This window comes from Narcine bancroftii, unplaced genomic scaffold, assembly GCF_036971445.1.
Source record: "Narcine bancroftii isolate sNarBan1 unplaced genomic scaffold, sNarBan1.hap1 Scaffold_94, whole genome shotgun sequence".
In the NCBI taxonomy this organism is placed as follows: domain Eukaryota; kingdom Metazoa; phylum Chordata; class Chondrichthyes; order Torpediniformes; family Narcinidae; genus Narcine; species Narcine bancroftii.
Genome location: NW_027212370.1, coordinates 14,616 through 38,973, shown reverse-complemented (window position 1 = coordinate 38,973; position 24,358 = coordinate 14,616). Strand labels below are relative to the sequence as shown.

At 51.1% G+C, this 24,358-nt stretch overlaps 1 protein-coding gene across 1 annotated transcript; it reads left to right on the top strand.

Annotated features, from left to right (window-relative positions):
- Window positions 1-264: 264 nt before the first annotated feature.
- On the top strand, window positions 265-23,600 carry LOC138751235 (protein capicua homolog). The gene is given in 15 exon segments (XM_069913267.1): window positions 265-385; window positions 888-1,606; window positions 4,441-4,633; window positions 4,731-5,087; window positions 5,585-5,772; window positions 5,774-5,803; window positions 6,286-6,452; window positions 6,603-6,769; window positions 18,274-18,651; window positions 19,262-19,623; window positions 20,511-20,716; window positions 21,000-21,151; window positions 21,294-21,425; window positions 21,775-21,912; window positions 22,343-23,600. Coding segments are annotated over 15 exon segments (3,555 nt in total). The 3' UTR covers window positions 22,588-23,600.
- Window positions 23,601-24,358: the final 758 nt, after the last annotated feature.

Below are 24,358 nucleotides of genomic sequence, written 5' to 3'. Positions count from 1 at the left end.
TGTTTCAATGTGATCCCACCTGTCCCCCATTCTCCTGAATTCCAAGGAGTCCAGTCCAAGATCCAACAAACGGTCCTCAGATGCTAATCCCATCATTCTAGGAATCATTCTTGTGAATGTTCTCTGAACCCTCTCCAATACCAGCACATCCTTTTTTAAATAAGGAATCCAAAGCTGTACCCAGTCTCTACGTGAGGCCTCACCAGGGCCCTATAAAGTCTCAACGTCACATCCCTGCTCTTGTACCCTCTCCCTCTAGATAGGATGACAACGTTGCATTCGCCTTCTTCACCACCGACTCATTCTGGAGGTTCACCTTTTGGGTGTTCTGCACGAGGAATTCCAAGGACTCCTCATCCAAATAATATTCCTTCTACCAAATTGCGTACATTTCAACACTCTGTTGTACGCCACTTCTTTCCCCGTTCTCCTATTCTAAGTCTCTCTGCAGACTCTCCATTTCCTCTTCACTCCCTGTCCATCCACCTATCTTTGTATCATCTGTAAATTTAGCCACAATACCTTTTATTCCACAGTCCAAATCATTAACATACAATGTAAAGAGAAATGGCCCCAACACTGACTCGACTGGTAACCTGTCACCAACCTGTAGCAATAGGATCTCTTTATTCCCACTCTCTGTTTCCTGTCCATCAGCCAGTGCACTACCCACGCTAGAATCCATGGGCTCATCTTGTGAAGCAGCCTCATGTGTGTCATCTTGTTGAAGACTTTTTGAATATCTAAATCTATGACGTCCACTGCACCTCCTTTGTCCAGCCTGCTTGTAGTTTCCTTGAGGTGTAGGCGAGTGGGAGTGATGGGGAATGAACCGAGGAGGGGGTGTGGAGGAGAGTTATGAACAGACCTGTCGTTGGATGTTACAGAAGAGTCCTTCACAACGGACATTGACCTGAAGTGTAAGGAGAGAGTGACAGACAGCGACAGTGAGGGCACATCAGCTGATGACGGGGGACGGCAAGGTGGGCTTAGTCAGGGTCAGAAGGACCCGTGTTCCACACCCCCTCCCCCCGGGACTCCACCGTTCACACTCCCTCCCTTCATAACCCCTCCCTTCCCGCGCCCTCCCTTCCCGCGCCCTCCCTTCCCGCGCCCTCCCTTCCCGCGCCGTCCTTCCCGCGCCGTCCCTTCCCGCGCCGTCCCTTCCCGCGCCCTCCCTTCCCGCGCCCTCCCTTCCCGCGCCCTCCCTTCCCGCGCCCTCCCTTCCCGCGCCCTCCCTTCCCGCTCCCACCCTTCCCGCTCCCACCCTTCCCGCTCCCACCCTTCCCGCTCCCACCCTTCCCGCTCCCACCCTTCCCGCTCCCACCCTTCCCGCTCCCTCCCTTCCCGCTCCCTCCCTTCCCGCTCCCTCCCTTCCCGCTCCCTCCCTTCCCGCTCCCTCCCTTCCCGCTCCCTCCCTTCCCGCTCCCTCCCTTCCCGCTCCCTCCCTTCCCGCTCCCTCCCTTCCCGCTCCCTCCCTTCCCGCTCCCTCCCATCCCGCTCCCTCCCATCATGCTCCCCCACTTCCACCCTTCCCACTGCCCACTTCCCGCTCCCCCTTCCCCCTTCCCGCTCCCCCCTTCCCACTCCCCGCTCCCCCCTTCCCGCTCCCCCCTTCCCGCTCCCCCCTTCCCGCTCCCCCCTTCCCGCTCCCCCCTTCCCGCTCCCCCCCTTCCCGCTCCCCCCTTCCCGCTCCCCCCTTCCCGCTCCCCCCCTTCCCGCTCCCCCCTTCCCGCTCCCCCCTTCCCGCTCCCCCCTTCCCGCACCCCCTTCCCGCTCCCCCCCCTTCCCCAGCTCCCCCCTTCCCGCTCCCCCCCTTCCCGCTCCCCCCTTCCCGCTCCCCCCTTCCCGCTCCCCCCTTCCCGCTCCCCCCTTCCCGCTCCCCCCTTCCCGCTCCCCCCTTCCCGCTCCCCCCTTCCCGCTCCCCCCTTCCCGCTCCCCCCTTCCCGCTCCCCCTTCCCGCTCCCCCTTCCCGCCCCCCCTTCCCGCCCCCCCTTCCCGCCCCCCCTTCCCGCCCCCCCTTTCCGCCCCCCCTTCCCGCTCCCCCCTTCCCGCTCCCCCCTTCCCGCTCCCCCCTTCCCGCTCCCCCCTTCCCGCTCCCCCCTTCCCGCTCCCCCCTTCCCGCTCCCCCCTTCCCGCTCCCCCCTTCCCGCTCCCCCCTTCCCGCTCCCCCCTTCCCGCTCCCCCCTTCCCGCTCCCCCCTTCCCGCTCCCCCCTTCCCGCTCCCCCCTTCCCGCTCCCCCTTCCCGCTCCCCCTTCCCGCTCCCCCCCTTCCGCTCCCCCCCTTCCCGCTTCCCCCTTCCCGCTCCCCCTTCCCGCTCCCCCCTTCCCGCTCCCCCCTTCCCGCTCCCCCCTTCCCGCTCCCCCCTTCCGCTCCCCCCTTCCCGCTCCCCCCCTTCCCGCTCCCCCCTTCCCGCTCCCCCCTTCCCGCTCCCCCCTTCCCGCTCCCCCCCTTCCCGCTCCCCCCTTCCCGCTCCCCCTTCCCGCTCCCCCTTCCCGCTCCCCCCTTCCCGCTCCCCCCTTCCCGCTCCCGCTCCCCCCTTCCCGCTCCCCCCTTCCCCACGCTCCCCCCTTCCCCACGCTCCCCCCTTACCCCCACGCTCCCCCCTTCCCCACGCTCCCCCTTCCCCACGCTCCCCCCTTCCCCACGCTCCCCCCTTCCCCACGCTCCCCCCTTCCCCACGCTCCCCCCTTCCCCACGCTCCCCCCTTCCCCACGCTCCCCCCTTCCCCACGCTCCGTCCCTTCCCGCTCCGTCCCTTCCCGCTCCGTCCCTTCCCGCTCCGTCCCTTCCCGCTCCGTCCCTTCCCGCTCCCTCCCTTCCCGCTCCCTCCCTTCCCGCTCCCTCCCTTCCCGCTCCCTCCCTTCCCGCTCCCTCCCTTCCCGCTCCCTCCCTTCCCGCTCCCTCCCATTCACGCTCCCTCCCTTCACGCTCCCTCCCTTCTCGCTCCCTCCCTTCTCGCTCCCTCCCTTCTCGCTCCCTCCCTTCTCGCTCCCTCCCTTCTCGCTCCCTCCCTTCTCGCTCCCTCCCTTCTCGCTCCCTCCCTTCTCGCTCCCTCCCTTCTCGCTCCCTCCCTTCTCGCTCCCTCCTTTCTCGCTCCCTCCCTTCTCGCTCCCTCCCTTCTCGCTCCCTCCCTTCTCGCTCCCTCCCTTCTCGCTCCCTCCCTTCTCGCTCCCTCCCTTCTCGCTCCCTCCCTTCTCGCTCCCTCCCTTCTCGCTCCCTCCCTTCTCGCTCCCTCCCTTCTCGCTCCCTCCCTTCTCGCTCCCTCCCTTCTCGCTCCCTCCCTTCTCGCTCCCTCCCTTCTCGCTCCCTCCCTTCTCGCTCCCTCCCTTCTCGCTCCCTCCCTTCTCGCTCCCTCCCTTCTCGCTCCCTCCCTTCTCGCTCCCTCCCTTCTCGCTCCCTCCCTTCTCGCTCCCTCCCTCCTCGCTCCCTCCCTCCTCGCCCCCTCCCTCCTCGCCCCCTCCCTCCTCGCCCCCTCCCTCCTCGCCCCCTCCCTCCTCGCCCCCTCCCTCCTCGCCCCCTCCCTCCTCGCCCCCTCCCTCCTCGCCCCCTCCCTCCTCGCCCCCTCCCTCCTCGCCCCCTCCCTCCTCGCCCCCTCCCTCCTCGCCCCCTCCCTCCTCGCCCCCTCCTCCTCGCCCCCTCCCTCCTCGCCCCCTCCCTCCTCGCCCCCTCCCTCCTCGCCCCCTCCCTCCTCGCCCCCTCCCTCCTCGCCCCCTCCCTCCTCGCCCCCTCCCTCCTCGCCCCCTCCCTCCTCGCCCCCTCCCTCCTCGCCCCCTCCCTCCTCGCCCCCTCCCTCCTCGCCCCCTCCCTCCTCGCCCCCTCCCTCCTCCGCCCCCTCCCTCCCTCCGCCCCCTCCCTCCACACTCCCCCACACTCCCCCACCCCCTCCTCATACCCTCTCTCCTCCACGCCCCCTCCCTCCACGCCCCCTCCCTCCACGCCCCCTCCCTCCACGCCCCCTCCCTACACACTCCCCCACACTGCCCCTCCTCGCTCCCTCCTTTCACACTCCCCCACCCTCCCTCCTCACCCCCTCCCTCCTCGCCCCCCTCCCTCCACGCCCCCTCCCTCCACGCCCCCTCCCTCCACGCCCCCTCCCTCCACGCCCCCTCCCTCCACGCCCCCTCCCTCCACGCCCCCTCCCTCCACGCCCCCTCCCTCCACGCCCCCTCCCTCCACGCCCCCTCCCTCCACGCCCCCCTCCGCACAGGACTCCTTCCTCACCACCCTCACTTCTTTCCTCACATCACCCCTCCACCCTCTTTGCAACCACCCTCCTCACCATCCCTGCTTTCCTTGCCCCCTCACTCTGCTGCTCTCTCCCTTGTCCCCCCCTCACTCAGCGCATCCTCTGCCCCTTCTCTCTCCACCCCCTCCTCCTCCCTCTCTCCATCTCACTGCTCTCCCTCTCTCTCCCCCCCAACCCCCCCCCCCCCCCAGGTGCTACAGACCACCACAGCTCTCGGCGTCCACTCTGCCTGTCGATTGTCAATGGAGACTGGGCGGGAGCCCCTTCCTTGCAGCGATCCAACCCCGGACCCCTGGCCATCATCTAGGCACCACTCTCTTTACCACCCCCAGTTGCCCGAGCCTACAGGAGGAGGGGGTGAAGCCAAGCGGAAGAGAGAGGAGGGTGCACCCTGCCAATCAGTCATTGCACTCCACCATGGGGAAGTTGGAACCCCCCTGCGCTTTCCCAAGTGTGGGGGTGCCGGCACAGTGCTTGTGAGCCCCCCCTCACCCATCCCTCGCAAGGTGGTGGCAGAGCCCCCTCTCCGCCCTGCAACTCCTAGGCCTCCAGGACCGTACCCTCGCCCTCAGCGGGCCCCCTCCCTGCAGCTGGTATCCCCAGGGCCAAAATGGGGGTGCTCAGAATGGCACCCTCCCCCTGGGGGTCCAGCATCTGAAACCAGCCGCCATTGCCCAGCTCCAGTACATCCTGCCCCAGCCTCTGAGGGTGTCTCCCGGGCCAGCAGCAGCTGGTGGGGCAAACCTCCATTTCACCCTCCCCGCTGCACCTCCCGGCCCTCAGACCATCTCCATCATCCAACCCACGGCCAGCTCCGGCACTGGGCTGGCACAGAAAGGTGAGGGCAAGGGGGAGGGAAGGGCATAGGGGGAGGTGGGAAGGAGAAGGGGAATATGGGGATGGGAAGGGATGAGGCGGAGGGTGGGGCACCAGGGGAGGGGAGGGATGAAGGGGAGGGAAGGGCACAGGGGGGAGGGTTGATGGGAGGGAAGGGGTAGAGATGGATGAGGGGTAGGGATAGAGAGAAGAGGGAGGGAGAGGCCTGGGAGGAGGTGATGAAGGATGGGCAGATGAATGGGGGCGGGGGAGAGGGATGGGATGGAGGAGGCAGGAAGTGGGTTTGAGCGTGGGGGAGGCATTGGGAAGGTGGGGGTCAATGAGAAGGATAGGAGGGGTAGTGGGAGGGAGATGAGGGGGTGGGGGATCGAGAGGGTGAGGAGGATGAGGGGGTGGGAAGGAGGGGGGATGAGTAGGACGTTGGGCAGGGGTGTCGGTGGGTGTGGGGAGAGGACTGCTTGGGTGCTGGGACCTGCTCACTCACCTTTCTCCCTACAGCCCAGCCTGTATCACCAGTGCCGGCTCTGTCACCAGTTCACAGTGGGCAGGTGGGTCAGGCCTCAGCCCTGCTCCCCTCTGGGCCCGTCCAGGGTAAGGTGCTGGTGGCCGTGCCCTCCCCGCAGGTCACCGTCCGCGGCACGGCCTCCACGGCCCTCCATGTGGCCACTCCGCCCATCACATTGCCCCCTGCAGAACGGGGCCCAGCAGAGCAGCAAGGTGAATCTCTCCCCCTTCCCTCACTGACTCCCCTTCCTCCTCCCATTCTCTCTCCCCCTTTCCTTTCCTTCCCCTCTCTCTCCCTTCCCCTCTCTCCCTCCCCCACCAATGACTCTCTCTCCCCTCTCCCTCCCCCATTCACCCCTCCTCCCTCCCCCATTCACCCCTCCTCCCTCCATCTCCATGACGGAGATGGATGGAGTGCAGAGCTGGTGGAAGGTGGTGGTAATGACCGGGGTGGAGTTCTATGCAGTGTGGGTGGAGGAGGGTGGTGGTAATGACCGGGGCAGAGTTCCATGCAGAGCGGGTGGGGGTGGTAGTAATGGCTGGGGTGAAGGGCAGTGGTAATGACCGGGGTGGAGTTCTGTGCAGAACAGGTGATGGTAAGAGTTGTGATGGATTTAGACAGTGGAGTGGTGACAACTGGGCTGTGGTTGAGGAGCTGGTGATCCCTCTCTCACTGGCATGATTTTCTGCCGCAGATTATCCAGATCGCACCGATCCCTGTGGTGCAGCCACAGATCACTTCACCAGCCCCGGTTCACCAGGCAGTCATTTCAACGGCACCCACCAACTTCACTGGCACTCCCACGGCGGTGATGGGTGCCAGCACCCATTCCCAGAAGATGTTGCTGCCTACCCCCACCAGGTAAGTTTTAGAGATGCACCCACTCCTCCATCCCCTTCCACAGGACTGCATCGCAGTGGGGGAGGAACGATGAGGATGGAGGGGCATGGGGGAGAAAGGAGTAAGGCTGCTCTCTCCCCAGAACCCTTATCATCTCTGCTCTCCCCCCAGGATTGCCTACATTCCGTCGGCTGCTGCTGGACAGGCCAGCCTCCCGCTGATCACCTCGGTGCCATCCGTCCACACCTCGTCCAGCTCCCACCGGCAGGCTCCCCTCACCGTAGGCTTCTCCGCCATCCGAGCCGACCGCTGCACCTTACTGCAGCCCCTGCTGACAGGTAGGTTTGGGGGAAAATGTTGGGGCCCAGCAGGGGTCAGGGTGCAAGGGCCAAGATCTTTTTTTCTCTTTCCATCTTCTTATTAAACGTAGTAAACAATACATGAGGAGAATAGAATCCAGAATCGAACGTAAAAACAGAAACATCACTAAAATGAAATACTTAATACATGAGAGCATAGAGTATAATATTGTCCCTTGTCTCCTCAATTTGGAATACTCAAAAATGAGGAAAACAAATTGTTGAAAACCCATCCAACCTACCAAAATAAAAAGGCTGGGCAGCCTAAACCAAGAGTTCACTGCAACAGATCTGTACAAACTATAGTTACCTAAGTCTTGCCCATAAAAATCAACAGAAATCCAGAGCAGACTAGAAAATAAAGTCAAAATACAAATGAACTCATGCAGAAACAGTTTATAAAAGGATGCCAAGTCTCTTCAAAATGGAGTTATCAACTTAAACATGACATAACTTGAGAGAGCCCTTGCATCAAAGTTGGTGAATTAGGATCTTTCCATTTAAATAGATCGGCTCTTCTGGTCAACAGTGCAGTGAAGGCGACATTCCAATCTGCAGAGGAGGAAACTCCACTCAGCTCTGGAACTAGAATTCCCAAGTGGATTAGGTTGCAGTCTAATACCCAGTAGAATGGACAAAGTCTTCAAAATACAGAGCAAGACCAAAACGTGTCCATTCGTGTAGCCACTTGTGATTTCCATCTGTCACACATCAGACTAACATCAGGAAAGATATGGGCCAATTTATCTTTTGACCTATGAACCCAATGGGCCACTTTAAACTGAATCAATGCACGTTGGGCACATAATGAGGAAGTATTAACCATACAAAACAATCTTTTCCCAAAGTTCCTCTGGGAGAAGTGACCGAAGTTCTAATTCCCAAACTCCTCTAGTTTTTTATCATTGGAGATCGATGGCAATTTTGTCCCTTCTGGGAAGGGTTCAAATGAAAAAGAGGATCAAACAAATCAGGCTGATATATGATAGAGGAAAGTTGGGTAATATCTGATTAAAAAACAGTAACTGAAAAATGTGAAGGGTACATTATATTTGTTAGATATTGTATCAAAAGACATTAAACATCCATCTACAAACAGATCAGAAAAATGGACAATTCCTTTGCTTTTCCAAATAGAAAAGGTTTGATCTATTCTGGATGATGAGAAGAAATAGTTTAGAAAATGGATAAACTAAAATTTGTCCAATCAAAATATTGGTGAAATTGAAACCAAATCTGTAATGTATGTTTAAATATTGGGTAAAAGGAATGTCGACTAACCTTAGAAAGTGTAAACAGAAGTGAATGAACACCTCTCTACAGATTTCAGTTCCAAATCTGTCCAATGAGGTCGTTCAGATTTATCAGGATAATATATCCAGAAAATAATGTATTGTAGTGTTCGCGCTACACAAGCGTGGAAAAGAACAAAACGCACACCAAAGCCTTGGAATCGAGACTGTTTTGCTCTTGCAAGTGCCCTTGCACTTGTATCGCCCCAGGTGGTGGCGTCAGGGCCCCGCGTCATCGGAATGCCAGCCTGGAATTGGCAGGTGTTCCCGCCATAGTTTCCCATCTTCACGGCTGGGACGACAGCCCCAGGTCACCGCATTTGTTGGCCGTTTTGTGGGCTGGTCTGTGTCTCCGTGCTTGGGCCGCTACATGACTCCACCCCAGAATCAGCAATTGGGCCATTGACCATTGAGTTGGGCGGTTTGCAGGGGACAAGTGGAGACAGGCTGGTTAGAGTCCAGAAATGTTGGTTTCAGGCAGTCCTCCAAAGTGCAGATTCACACGAGGGTGGCCACAGACTCGTAAAAGTCTCGTCCTTGCTACCAATGTCGAGGACGAAGGTGAAGTCGTTGTCCCTGATGACGCTGTAGGGCCCCTCATAGGGTCATTGTAGGGTGGGGGCTGCCGCAGGATCAGAGACCGCAATTTTCACCGCAAGTTCTTGAGCATTGCCGCGGGATCTTCCAGGCGTTTATCAGGGGCCAGGAACTCCCCGGAATGATCAAGGATGTGCCGTAGACCATCTCCGCCACTGAGGCATTGAAGTCCTCCGGTGCGGTACGAATCCCCAGTAGGACACAAGGCAGTTTGTCCACCCAGTTGGGATCCTTGAGCTGTGCCATCAAGGCTGCCTTGAGGTGCCTGTGAAACTGCTCCACCACCCATTGGCCTGAGGGTGATGCGCCGTGGTGTGGTGGAAATAAGGTGCTCTGGGTCCCCGAATCTGGGCACCAATGTGTCGATAAGTGCCCTGGTGCAGGTTTCTGTGGTGGCATCAGACAGTGGGACCGTCTCAGGCCACCTAGTGGAGAAGTCAACCATGGTCAAGAGGTATCTCGCTCCACGGATAACTGGTAACGGCCCCACAATGTCAATATGTACGTGGGTGTACCTGTGCCACGCTGGTTCAGGAGTCTGTGGCCACCCTCGTGTGAATCTTGGAGGACTGGCAGTTCATGCAGGTTTTGGCCCACTGCTTGACCTGCTTATGGAGGCCATACCAGACAAACCTCTTAGTCATCATCTTGACCATGGCTCGGATTGCGGGATGTGCCAAATTGTGGATGGCGTTGAAAACCTGGCGCCTCTATGCAGCCGGAATGATGGGGCAGGGGCTACTAGTAGAGACGTTGCACAGCGCTGTCAGGTTACCTGGTGCGATGGGGGACATCTTCCACCCTGACTGGAAACTACCGTTCTATACATGAGGATCTCAGGGTCCTGCTGCTGCGCTTTGGCGAGGGTCTCATAGTCAACCCCCTGGGGCAGGGTGTGCACTGACTCTGCTTTGTTGGCTACTGCGTTGCTTTTCCCTGCGATGTGTTATATGTCCATGGTAAATGGACAAATGTGTCTCTGTTGTCAGGCTGACCACAGGTCCGATACCTTATGGAAGGCAAAAGCCAATGACTTGTGATTGGTGAAGACCTTGAACTTCTGACCTTCCAAAAAGTAAAGGAAATGTCTTACCGCCAGGTACAGCGCCAATACCTCTTGGTGGAGAGGGCTGTTTTTGAGCTCGGGCAGGAGGGGGGCAAAGAGGGCAGAGGTGCCTGCTGAAAGAGGCCAGGCATTGCCACTGGGCCTCGATGAGCTGTTCCAGCATCCCCCCCTAACCCATGCTAGAGCAGTAGGTGCCTGTGGTCTGGTGTGTACCAGGAGGATGATATTAGCCAGCCTGTTCCCCAATCCGTCCATATGTAGCGATCGGGCAGCGTGCTCGTGCTGGGAGAGCCCGAAAGTGCAGTTTGACAGCTCTTTTGAGGGCTGCATATTTGCCTTGCTCAGGAAATCTGCAACACTTGCCGTTCTGTTTTGATCGAGTGTGCTCATGATGCGGGTGTGGTTGGAGACGATGCCAGATCTGGAACTGGGCCTTGGCCTGCTCAAACCACACGTGTGGCTTTGACACCCAAAACGTTGGGAACCTGAGTCAGACCATGTGGATTGTTGCTGGATCTACTTGATCCATCATCTTCAGGTCCAACTGCCGGTTGGACCTGTCGGGGTCACCAGTGTAGCATTGACCCTACGCGAGCGTGGAGGAGAACAACACACACACCAAAGCCTTGGAATCAAGACTGGTTTATAGCTCTGGCCATCGCACTTACGTGGCTCAAAGCGCTGACATCAGGGCCCCCCGCGTCATCAGAGTGCTGGCCTGCATTCCCGCCATAGTTCCCCATCTTCCCGCTGTGCGGGAGGTCACCTGGGACGACGGCCAATGTCACCCCCCCACCCCCCCCCAGGTCCATGCAGTCACCGCGTTTGTCAGCCATTTTGTGGGCCGGTCCACGTCTCTGTGCATGGGCCACTACAATATCGATATTAACTGCCTAATAATAAAATCTAAGATTAGATAAAGACATACCACCACCTTCCTTTAATTCTCATTATTCCATATATAACAGGAAATTTTAGTCAATATTGTCAAAACAGTGATTTGGGAATAAAAACTGGATCTGCTTGAAATATATACAAAAATCTGGGTAAAATTCTCACCTATTAAAGTTATGGCCAGTGGAGACCATCTAGAAAGTGTTTCTTTCACATGCTCAATCAAAGGGAGAAAATTAAATTTGTATAAATCTTTAAATTTTTTTAGTGATCTTAACCCCATATATGTAAAGTGTTCTTTAGCTAGTCGATAGGTACATGCATATTTATTGGAAATAGTTCACTTTTGTAGAGATTGAATTAATATCCTGAAAAAATACTGGATTGGGAAAGCAAAGACAGCATTAAGGGAATAGATTTCTCAGGACCCGAAATATACGGTAAAAGATCACCATATGAATTACATCTCCTCTGTTAATAATACCCTGAATATCACTGGAGTGCTTTTGCTAAAGATTCCAAGGCCAGGTTAAATAATAAAGGACTTGTTGGACAATCCCGTTTAGTTCCTCAAAGCAGATTGGAAAAAAGAGGATTTTTGATTAATAGTTAATTACTGCAGCAACAGGAACATGATGGATCAAATTAATCCATGAAAGTAAAACCAGGACTGAAATTAAATCTTTCCAAAATTTCAAACAGCTATTTCCATTTCACTCTGTCAAAAGCCTTCTCTGCATCTAACAATACTATACACTCCAAAATGTTAGCCGAATGTAATAATATTCATTAACCTATGGATATTAAAATGTGATTTTTAAAAATTTTTTAAAAAATTTTCACACTATAAACCACATTGATCAAGATACATACATTTTTCTTTTCAAATATATACAGTGTCGTTTTCTCCCCCCCCCCTTCCCATCCCACCCTCCCTACCTCCCCTCCCATTCATTTAAAGTACAGAATCTAAGATACATTAAACCCGTCAAACAATGTTGTCACTCAATAAAACTAAACAAGAAATTCCACTGAGTCAATTCTTTTCATTTCCTTCTCCTTCTGTCATTTTAGGTGGTAGATGTCCTCGGTAGGTTTTCTCTATTGTGTTTCATGTATGGCTCCCATATTTGTTCAAATATTGTAATATTATTTCTTAAATTATAGGTTATTTTTTCAAATGAATACATTTATTCATTTCTATATACCATTGTTGTATTCTCAAGTTATCTTCTAATTTCCAGGCTGACATAATACATTTTTTTGCTATAGCTAGGGCTATCCTAACAAATCTTTTTTGTGCACCATCCAAATCAGGTCCAAATTCTTTGTTTTTTATGTTACTTAGGAGGAAGATCTCTGGGTTTTTTGGTATATTGCTTTCTGTGATTTTATTTAATATCTGGTTTAGATCTTCCCAAAATTTTTTCACTTTCTCACATGTCCAGATTGCATGAATTGTTGTTCCCATTTCCTTTTTACAACGAAAACATCTGTCAGATACTGTTGGGTCCCATTTATTTAACTTTTGAGGTGTAATGTATAGCCTGTGTATCCAGTTATATTGTATCATACGTAACCTCGTGTTTATTGTATTTCTCATAGTTCCAGAGCATAACTTCTACCATGTTTCCTTCTTTATCTTTATGTTTAAATCTTGTTCCCATTTTTGTTTAGTTTTACCATTTGTTTCCTCATTCTCCTTTTCTTGCAGTTTAATATACATATTTATTATAAATTTTTTGATTATCATTGTGTCTGTAATCACATATTCAAAATTACTTCCCTCTGGTAACCTCAGACTGCTTCCCAATTTGTCCTTTAAGTAGGATTTCAGTTGGTAGTATGCCAACACTGTATCTTGAGTTATATTATATTTATCCTACATTTGTTCAAAGGATAGTAATTTATTTCCTGAAAAGCAATTTTCTATTCTTTTGATCCCTTTTTTCTCCCATTCTCTAAAGGAAAGGTTATCTATTGTAAAAGGGATTAGCTGATTTTGCGTCAGTATTAGTTTTGGTAATTTGGTAATTTGTTTTATTCCTTTCTACATGAATCTTCTTCCAAATATTGAGCAGATGATGTAATACTGGAGAATTCCTGCGTTGTACCAATTTTTCATCCCATTTATAATATATGTTCAGGTATCTTCTCCCCTATTTTATCTAGTTCTAATCTAGTCCAATCTGGCTTTTCCTTTGTTTGATAAAAATCTGATAGGTATCTTAATTGTGTGGCTCTATAATAATTTTTAAAGTTTGGCAGTTGTAAGCCTCCTTGTTTATACCATTCTGTTAATTTATCTAGTGCTATCCTCGGTTTCCCCCCTTTCCATAAAATTTCCTTATTATTTTCTTTAACTCCTTGAAGAATTTCTCCGTCAAGTGTATTGGCAATGCCTGAAATAGGTATTGTATCCTTGGGAAAATGTTCATTTTAATACAGTTTATCCTTCCTATTAGTGTTAGTGGTAAGTCTTTCCAATGCTCTAAGTCGTTCTGTAATTTTTTCATTAGTGGATAATAATTGAGTTTATATAGATGGCAGAGGTTTTTATTTATTTGTATACCTAGGTATCGTATTGCTTGCATTTGCCATCTGAATGGTGATTCTTTCTTAAATTTTGAGAAATCCACATTATTCATTGGCATTGCTCCACTTTTATTTGCATTGATCTTGTACCCCGACACTTCTCCATATTCCTTCAATTTCCTATGTAATTCTTTTATTGATTTTTCTGGTTCTGTTAAGTATACTATAACGTCATCTGCAAATAAACTGATTTTATATTCCTTGTGTTTTATTTTTATCCCTTTTATTTTATTTTCTGTTCTTATCAATTCTGCTAGTGGTTCTATAGCTAACGCGAACAATAAGGGTGATGGTGGGCATCCCTGCCTTGTTGATCTGCTTAAGTTAAATTGCTTTGATATATATCCATTTACTGTCACTTTCGCCAATGGCCCCTTATAAAATGCTTTAATCCAATTAATATACTTCTCTGGTAAACTGAATTTTTGTAATACTTTGAATAAATAATTCCATTCTACTCTGTCAAAGGCCTTCTCTGCGTCTAAAGCAACTGCTACTGTTGGAGCTTTATTCCCTTCTACTGCATGAATTAAGTTAATAAATTTATAAATATTGTCTGTTCGTCTTTTTTTAATAAATCCAGTTTGGTCTAGATTTACTATTTTTGGTACATAGTCGGCTAATCTGTTTGCTAATAGTTTAGCTATTATCTTATAATCTGTGTTAAGTAAAGATATTGGTCTATATGACGCTGGTGCAAGTGGATCTTTCCCTGTCTTTGGTATTACTGTAATTATTGCTGTTTTGCATGAATCTGGTAAGCTTTGTGTTTTATCAGTCTGGTTGATTACTTCCAGGAGGGGAGGAATTAATAAATCTTTAAATGTTTTATAGAATTCTATTGGGAATCCATCCTCTCCTGGTGTTTTATTATTTGGTAGTTTTTTTTATTATCTCTTGTATTTCTACTATTTCAAATGGTTCTGTTAATTTATTTTGTTCTTCTATTTGTAATTTTGGTAGTTCAATTTTAGTTAAAAATTCATCTATTTTGTCTTCTTTCCCTTCGTTTTCAGTTTGGTATAATTGTTCGTAGAATTCTCTAAAGTTTTCATTAATCTCCATTGGATTATATGTGATTTGTTTGTCTTTTTTCCTTGATGCCAATACCATTCTCTTAGTTTGTTCTGTCTTAAGCTGCCATGCTAGAATTTTGTGCGTTTTTTCTCCTAGTTCATAATATTTCTGTTTTGTCTTCATTATGTTCTTCTCCACCTTATATGTTTGTAGTGTTTCAGATTTTATTTTTTATCTGCCAATTCTCTTCTTTTAGTTGTGTCTTCCTTTTTTTAAAAAATTTTTTATTTTTCACACCATAAACCACATTGACCATGATACATACATTTTCCTTTTCAAATATATAGTGTCATTTTCTCCCCCTCCCTCCTCCCATCCCACCCTCCCTACCTCCCCCCCCATTCATTTAAAGTACAAAATCTAAGATACATTAAACCCGTCAAACAATGTTGTCACTCAATAAAAATAAACAAGAAATTCCACTGAGTCAATTCTTTTCATTTCCTTCTCCTTTCGTTAATTTAGGTAGTGAATGTCCCCGGTAGGTTTTCTCTATTGTGTTTCATGTAAGGCTCCCATATTTGTTCAAATATTTCAATATTATTTCTTAAACTATATGTTAGTTTTTCTAATCGAATACATTTATTCATTTCTATATACCATTGTTGTATTTTCAAATTATCTTCCAATTTCCAGGTTGACATAATACATTTTTTTGCTACGGCTAGAGCTATCTTAACAAATCTTTTTTGTGCACCATCCAAATCAATTCCAAATTCTTTGTTTTTTATGTTACTTAGGAGGAAGATCTCTGGATTTTTTGGTATATTGTTTTCTGTAATTTTATTTAATATCTGGTTTAGATCTTCCCAAACTTTTTCTACTTTCTCACATGTCCAGATTGCATGAATTGTTCCCATTTCTTTTTTACAACGAAAACATCTGTCAGATACTGTTGGGTCCCATTTATTTAACTTTTGAGGTGTAATGTATAGCCTGTGTATCCAGTTATTGTGTCTTCCTTCATTGCTAATTCTTTTTCTATATTTAGTATTTCCCTTTCCAACTGCTCTGTTTCCTGATTGTAGTCCTTCTTCATCTTGGTTACATAACTTATTATTTGCCCTCTGATGAACGCTTTCATTGCGTCCCATAGTATAAACTTATCTTTCACTGATTCCGTATTTATTTCAAAGTACATTTTAATTTGTCTTTCAATGAATTCTCTAAAATCCTGCCTTTTAAGTAGCATGGAGTTTAATCTCCATCTCTACATTCTTGGAGGGATGTCCTCTAACTTTATTGTCAATATTAAGGGTGAGTGGTCCAATAATATTCTAGCTTTATATTCTGTTTTTATTACTCTGTCTTGCATGCGAGCTGATAACAGGAATAGGTCTATTCTTGAGTATGTTTTATGTCTACCCGAATAATTCTTTTTCCTTTGGGTGTTGTTTCTCCATATATCCAAAAGTTGCATTTCTTGCATCGATTTAATTATAAATTTAGTTACTTTGTTCTTTCTGTTAATTTTTTCCCCAGTTTTATCCATGTTTGAATCCAAATTAAGGTTGAAATCCCCTCCTATTAGTATGTTCCCTTGCGTGTCTGCTATCTTCAAAAAAATATATTGCATAAATTTTTGATCTTCTTCGTTAGGTGAATATACATTGAGTAAATTCCAAAACTCCGAATATATCTGACATTTTATCATTACATATCTCCCTGCTGGATCTATTATTTCCTCTTCTATTTTAATTGGTACATTTTTACTGATTAATATAGCTACTCCTCTAGCTTTTGAATTATATGACGCTGCTGTTACATGTCCTACCCAATCTCTCTTTAATTTCTTGTGCTCCATTTCAGTTGAATATGTTTCTTGCACGAATGCTATATCAATTTTTTCTTTTTTCAGTAAATTTAGCAGTTTCTTCCTTTTGATTTGGTTATGTATTCCGTTAATATTTAGAGTCATATAGTTCAACGTAGCCATTTCATACTTTGTTTATCTTCCCTTTCCGTTCCCTCATCATCACCTTTCCTTCTTATCCATTTCTGCTTTCTTGTTTTGAACACTTTATAAGACAACATTTCTAAAACATCAAACATTTCCCTTATTCTATCTAAAATTTCTTTAACCCCACTATCCCCTCCCCTTCCTGAGTTGCCCTTTATCCCTTGTCAGGCAACCACATCTCCCCTCTCTATTTGGATTTGTGAATTCACTCGCAAGCGTCAACTGATTTCGCAGTGACCGTAACTCCTCCCCACCCAGCCCCCCCCATAAAAGATTTCAATTTTCATATATAACAAAGGTCACTCTCTTAATTCCCTCCTTACTTCCTCTCTTCCCTTTCATTCCCTTATTAATTCTTAACTATAATCTATATATTTTCCTTTAAATACGGATACACTCATGTACACACGTATATATATCCAAATACACACATACATATAGTTCGTGGTCATTTTTACTCTCGTTACATGTCTCCGTTCTCTTCTTCACGAGTTCAAAACTTATGTCTGGATAGAAAAAAATTTTTTGACCTTTGTATTCCAGTGGCTTTTTGTTTTCTCTTATTTTCTTCATTGCTTTCTCCAATATATTTTCTCTTGTTGCATATCTTAAGAATTTTACTAAAATGGATCTTGGTTTTTGTTGTGGCTGTGGTTTCGGGGCTAATGTTCTATGTGCCCTTTCTTTCTATTTCCATTTCTTCCTGTAATTCTGGTCTTCCTAGGACCCTGGGGATCCAATCTTTTATAAATTCTCTCATATTCTTGCCTTCTTCATCTTCCTTAAGGCCCACTATTTTATATTATTTCTTCTATTATAATTTTCCATTATATCTATCTTCTGAGCTAACAGCTCTTGTGTCTCTTTAACTTTTTTATTAGATTCTTCTAATTTCTTTTTTAAGTCCTCTACTTCCATTTCTATGGCTGTTTCTTGTTCTTCCACCTTGTCCACTCTTTTTCCTATATCTTACATGACCATCTCTAATCTATTCATTTTTTCTTCTGCACTTTTAATTCTTCTTTTTATTTCACTAAATTCTTGTAATTGCCATTCTTTTACTGATTCCATATATTCTTTAAAAAAAAATATCCATTGTCTTGCCTTTCCCTTCTTGTTCCATTTCTCTATGTTCTTCTTCTTCTTCCTCTGGGTTGGTCATCTGTTGTTTCCTTCTTTTCTTTATACTTTCTTTTTTATTGTACTCTTTATTTTCTATGTTCTCTTCCTGTGTTGCAGCTATCATTCTCAGCTGTGGAGATCGACTCCTCAGCTGGTCCCCCGTCCCGTCAGTGTTTTTTTTTTAATGCGCGGTGGCGCACTTTTACTTGGCTCCGTGAGCCATTTTTGTAGTCCTGAGCTCGGGACTTCAACTGACCTTAGGGAGCGGGCTTCCCTCTCCGCGGCGGGCCTCCTCGGACAGGTAAGGCCTTCACCTTCTTCTTCCGACATTCTTTCTTCTTCTCTTCTTCCCGTTGCTTTCGACTTTCTTCGCTGGCATTTTCTTCCCACCTTTACTTTCACTTTGTTTTAATTTTTATGTTTGTGCCTTTGTGTTTTGTGTGTTTTTTTTAAACTTTTCCGGAAAGGGCTGGAGTTCCCTGACCGGCCACTACTCCATCACTTGACTCCCCGCATATTAAAATGTGATTAACGATTCTTTATAAATCCTGTTTGGTCTCTTCCGCCACCCAACTCTCTGCCCTCTCTTTCTCTCCCCTTCTCTTTCCCACTTCCCCTCTCCCCCCTCTCTTCCCCCTCTTTCTTCCCCCCTCTCTCCCTCTCTTTCTCCCACACTCTCTCTCCCCTCCCCTTCTCTCTCCCCCCTCTCTTTCTCTATCTCTCCCCCTCTCCCCCATTTCTCTCACACTCTCCCCCTCCCTTTCTCTCTCTCCCCCTCCCTTTCTCTCTCTCCCCCTCCTCTTCTCTCTCTCTCTCTCTCTGTCTCCTCTCTCTCCTCTCTCTCTCTCTACACCACCTTCTCTTGCCCCCCACCCCGCAGGGCAGTCTCCAGTCTTGACCAGTGGACCAGTTGCCTCGCCCCAGTTGTCGGCTCCACCCTCGGGAAAGACCCTGGCTGCCACAACTCAGGTCTCCATCATGGCTTCCACCTCATCGTGTTCCATGCCAACAGCCATCCTGCCCAAGGCGGCAGGGCCTGACCCGGTGACCTCGTCCTTGCCAGGGTCACAGCCGGTCGCGCCGGGGTCACAGCAGGTTGCGCCAGGGTCTCTGCTGGTCGCGTCGGGATCACAGCAGGTTGCGCCAGGGTCACTGCAACTCACACTGGGGTCACAGCAGGCCGCCTCACCTCAAACAACCTCCCATGGAGTGTGCACCACTGGATCACTCCACACTGGAGTTACTGCAACTTCACAAGGTAAGGGGGTTTCACCCCACTGTCCCCCAACCCCTCTCACTCCTCTTCCCCTCCCTCTCCTCTCCCCCTCCCTCTCCTCTTCCCTCCCCACTCCTCCCTCTCCCTTCCTATCATACTCCATCCCCATTTGTCCTCATTCCACATTCCGCTCTCCTGACACCTCCTTTCTCCTCCTTCTCCAAGCCTCCTGCCTATGCTTTCTCCTTCCATCTTCCTTCCTTTCCCCTCACCCCTTTCTGTTCGTTCTGATATTCCCCAGACTCACTACCATCAGCTCCTACTCCCCAATCTCCAGAATTCCCAGAATAACCCACTCCCCCATCTCTGGGATGCCAAGACCAACCCCCTCACCCCCTCCTGGATTACCAGATTAATCTTTATCCCTTCCCCACCCCCCTCCAGGATTCCGAGACCAACCCCCACTCCCTATGAGATTCCCAGACAAATTCCCATCTCCTCTGGCATTCCTGGACTCTCCCCCAGCCCTTCCCCCCCCCCCCACCACCGCCTCAGCATTCCGAGACTAACCCCTCATCCTTTTCCCCTCTCTCCCTTCCATCCTGATATTCCTGGACTAACCCCCTTCCCTTCCATTCTCCCCCCTCCACAGGGAACCTCCCCTTCGCTCTGAGGACTACACACCTGGCCTCTGTGACCTCGGCCCCCTCTGCGAGGGGAGCTGGCAAGCAGCCAAGTGCTGGTGCGACGGCCATGGAAAAGGAGGAGGGGTTTCTGGAGGAGGGTGAGTTGGGGGATCGGGCCCCCACTCATGACAGGGGCTCCGGAGCAGAGGACGGGACAGCAGTTCCCTGCAGGCCCATCCAACACCCCAGCGAGACCTGCCCACAGGCTGGAGAGATGGTGGACGAGAAGGGTCCCAGTGAAGCCGGAACGGAGAGCGCGTCCAAGGGCGGAGAAACCTACGTCAGCACTTCCACCAACACTGAGGTGGTGGTGAAGAGGGAGCCCGGGGTAAGGGGGTACACGCTGGGAGGGGGGAGAGTGTGAGAGAAATGGGAGAGAGAGAGGGGGAGAGATAGAGAAAGAGGGGGAGAGAGAGAGTGTGGGAGAAAGAGGGGGAGAGATAGAGAAAGAGAGGGAGAGAGAAGTGGAGGGGGAGAGAGGGGGGGGAAGAAAGGGGGAGAGAGGGGGGAAGAAAGTGGGGGAAAGAGGGGGGGAGAAGGGGAGAGAAAGAGAGAGGGCAGAGAGTGGGGTGGGGGGGGGAGAGACCAAACAGGATTTATAAAGAATCATTAATCACATTTTAATATCCATAGATTAATGAATATTATTACATTCGGCTAACATTCTGGAGTGTATAGCATTGTGAGTTCTGTGTGGGAGAGGTGTGGGGATGTTAAGGATGGAGAGTTGAGGGTTCAGTGTGGGAAGGGAAAGGACAGGGTGGGAAGAGATGGTTTTGGATGGGGAAGGTGAGGGGTGGGAGAGGGGAAGGTTGTGGGTGAGAGAGGGGAGTGAGGGGGGCCTAGTGGGTGGGGACGGAGTGGTTGCCAGAGTGGGGGGAGCAGAGGAGGAGTTCCCTTGCTGACAGTGGGTCAATCCAGTATCATTCCTGCATTGTGTCAGTCCTGTGTTCTCATGGTGACAGCATGCCAATTCCATGTTATTCCCATGTTGTCAGGATGTATATCCCACGTTCACATGTTGACAGGGTGTCAGTCCCATGTTGACAGTGTCTCAGTTCTGTATTTTTCCCACATTATGGTGTGTCTGTCCTGTGTTCCCATGTTTACGGCATGTCTGTCCCATATTGTTCCCACATTGATGGCGTGTCTGTCCCTTGTTAGTTCCAGTGTTGCTGGAACATGGTGACAGCATGTTGTTCCTTTGTCCGGTAGGTGAAGTCCCCGGCAGCCGCTGACTGGCGTGGGCCACTCCCAGATGGATGGTCAGAGGCGCCTAGCACCTCGCAGGCCCCACTGCCTGCTGGGGACCCTGCCAAAGCATCGGGCAGCACTGCAGACACCCCAGAGAAGAAGGACCCACCCAAAAAGGTGAAAGTGAGGCCGCCTCCTTTAAAGAAAACGTTCGACTCAGTCGACAAGTGAGTGAATAGTGGGGTCATGGGGTGGGGGGGGGTCAGGATGGGGTCACAGGGTGGGGGGTCAGGGTGGGGTTACGGAGTGAAGGGGCAAGGTGGGACATTGGGTGGAGGGTCAGGGAGGGGTTACAGGGTGAAGGGCCAGTCCCTTTATCATGTGCTATCTCTTCAGGGTTCAGACTCTCTCACAATCCTCCACCGAAGGGTTAAAACTCTTTCCTTCCTCCCTCCCCCCTCCTCACCCCCACACAACAGTGTTCAGACTCTCCTTTTCCTCTCCCTGCAGGGTTCTGTCTGAGGTGGATTTTGAGGAGCGTTTTGCGGAGCTGCCTGAGTTCCGTCCAGAGGAGGTGCTGCCATCCCCCACACTGCAGGCGCTGACCACCTCTCCACGGACCATCCTCAGCAGCTACAGGAAGAAACGCAAGAACTCCACAGGTAAACAGTTCCCCATCCTGTACCCCCCCTCCCCCTTGCTCTCCCCCCCTCTCTCTCTCTCTCTCTCCCCTCTCTCTCTCTCTCTCTCTCTCTCTCTCTTCCCCCTCCCCTCATCCCCCTTGCACTGTGCTTTTCCCTGCAGACTTGGACTCCTCGACCGAGGACCCAATCTCCCCCAAGAGGAAAATTCGACGTCGCTCCAGCTGCAGTTCGGAGCCCAACACGCCCAAGAGTGCCAACCGCGAGGGAGACATCTTCACCTTCGACAAACCCGGTACGCATGGTCATGGGAGGGGTCAGGTCGGGGTCATGGGTTAGAGCATTGTAAAGGTTGACATGGTCACGGGGTGAAGAGTCGGTGCAGCATCATGGTCAAGGGGGAAGAAAGGTCAGGGCATTGTCAGGGTCATGGGACTTAGAGAGTGTGTTTGGGACTGCACGTGTCCGTTTGGAGTGTGAGAGTTTGCGTCAGTGTATGCGTTTGAGTCTGTGTTGGTGTCTCTCTGTTCCTCCATTGTCCATGAGTGTTGTGGTGGGGAGGGTTGGGGTGATCAGCCTGTTGTGTGGGTTAGGGGTAGAGACTGTGGCCAGGAGCCAGCTGACCGCTGACCCCTACCCCTCAGCAAGTCAAGGGTCAGACGGGGACGAGATGATGACGGAGCTGACGGACAAGGTGCCCTACTCGTCACTAAGGCGGACGTTGGATCAGCGGCGAGCCCTCGTCATGCAGCTCTTCCAGGAGCACGGCTTCTTCCCCTCAGGTACGGGGAGGGGAGGGGGGACAGATGAGGGGGCAAAATGAGGACAAGCTGGTGGCGAGGGGGTTAGTGGGAGGGGGAGAGGGAAGGGAGGGGTTCCAGTAGACTGGTCAGTTTGATTCCTCTCCCTCCAACCGCAAATGGTCAGTGAGTGAAGGGGGTGCTTGCCAGTGGGAGGGAGGGAGCTGTGAATGGGGGTACAGCGAACACTAAAACACAGGACCTCATATACAGTGTGGACAGTGTTATGTGAAAACACAATGCAGTGATGTTGGGGTTTGTTTAAACCTGACACTAATATCCCCTCCCCTCTCTCCCCCACCACATTCCCTCTCCACCCATTTCCCCTCTCTCCCCCACCACCTTCCCTCTCCACCCACCTCCCCTCTCTCTCCCCTCCACCCCCCCTTCTCTCTCCCTCAACACCCCACAGCTCAGGCCACAGCTGCCTTCCAGTCCCGTTATGCAGATATCTTCCCCACCAAGGTGTGCTTGCAGTTGAAGATCCGCGAGGTGCGGCAGAAGATCATGCAGACGGCTACGCCCAGTGAACAACCCCTGTGCTCACCTCTCCCTCCGCCGTCGCCCCCTGCTCAGCTCCCTGGTGAGGCGCTGGGCCGTCCAGAGGAAGGCGAGGAATCGGGCACCGAGGGTTCTGTGGGTGGTGGGGGCAGCTGACTGCCCAAGCCCCCTCACCACCCCATCTCCTACCCCCTCCCCTCCCTCCACCCCCCTCCCTCCATCCCCACTCCGTTTTTATACCTGAACATATATATAAATATATAAATAGTTAAGTACTCGCAGTGGGAAGGGGGAGAGGGGGTCATGTCGGGGGCCCCACCCCCTATTGTCACCCCCAGGCCCCTTTCCAGGCTTTCCCCATGCCACAGAGACTCATCGGGGACCATGGATCTCCTTCCCCCACCTGGACCCAACAATCGGGGAGGAGGGGGCACCTTCCCCTCGCCCCAGACTGAACCATCAAGATGGGGAGTTTTTCCCTTGACACCAGACCCAACCATTGAGGGGGGGTGGGATTTCTCCTCACTCCCAGTGGTTTATACTGGGAACGGGAGAGGGAGGCCTGACCTGGCCCCTGGACTGCACCATCGAGGGTCGAAGAGAGGGCTATGACCCCACTCTGGGACTGCATCATCAAGGGTCAGAGAGGAGGGGGAGCCTGACCTTGCCCCCAGACGAACACTGGGAAGGAGAGACGAGGGGTAGATGGGCTCCCGAGTCAGATGGTGGTCCTTGAACCTCCCTGCCAAGAACATGGGGATGAAAGGGAAGGGGTGACATTGGTGAGTGAAGGTGGGGGAGGACTCTATCCGTCCTGCCCCAGGATGTTACTACTTACCTGGACCATCTTGTGGCAGAAGAACTGTACAGATTCCCTGGGGCCTGTCTCTCTGTTCCAGCCCCATCCTGGGGTTTTCTGTTTCCCTCCCCATTCCACCATCACCCTCCCTATCCTTCCATCTCTCCATCACTCCCCATTCTTCTCTCGCTCCTTCAGTCCTATCTTTTCTAGTATCTCCCTATCCCCAATTGTGCCTCCATCTCCTTCCCAACCACGCTCTCAGCCTCTTCCTCTCCCCCCTCTCTCTCCACCCGTGCTGATGCGTTCTGTACAATATGTGTAAAGTTGCTTTGTATTATAGATTGAAATGGCTCCACCGAAAACTGTACCCAATGGTCACTGTGTGTGTGTGTGTGTCTCAGTAAACCCGTCCCGCACACCTCCCCCTAAGTGTGGGGATTCTCTCCCCCTCCCCCCTCGTTTTGAGGTTCCTCCTCCCCAGACGGACCCTGTCACTCAACTGAGTTCCAAGCCATGGTGGGAATCAGATGGCCGGTTTGCACACGCAATCTCACTGGCTACATTTCACCACCTTGCACTCAGGTCGCCGGGTCCAAGGTGGGTCCCTTGCACACCCAGGTGATGTGCGTGTTAGCTGTGCACAGGATGGTTAGACTGCACACTCAGTGGTGAGTAGGTGTACCTGACTGGATGCTCAGGCATGGTGTGATCTCTCCTGCACACACTTACTGGGACTTACTGTGTTTCATGCGCACAGGTGTCAAATGAGGAATAGCTTGCACACTCACAGGTGAGAAATACATGCTGGATCTTGCACACTCAATTACTAATGGGCTGTGCACACATGTGTGACAGGCAGAGTGTAGGGCTTGCACTGTGGGACTGCATGGCGAACGAGGCCTTCAATACTCAGCAAAGCCTCTGAGGGAGCGTTATTGGCCATTGTGGGGCCTGGCAATGAGTTCACCTCAGTCTGCTTCACTGACCATGCACCTATACCTGGCACTTCTGCATAGTCTCAATGGACACTGCTTCAGCAGGATTCACCTGGAAAAGAGAGAGCTTTGCTCTGTGTCTGACCCGGGGAGTGTGTGATGGGACAGTGTGGAGGGAGCTTCACTCTGT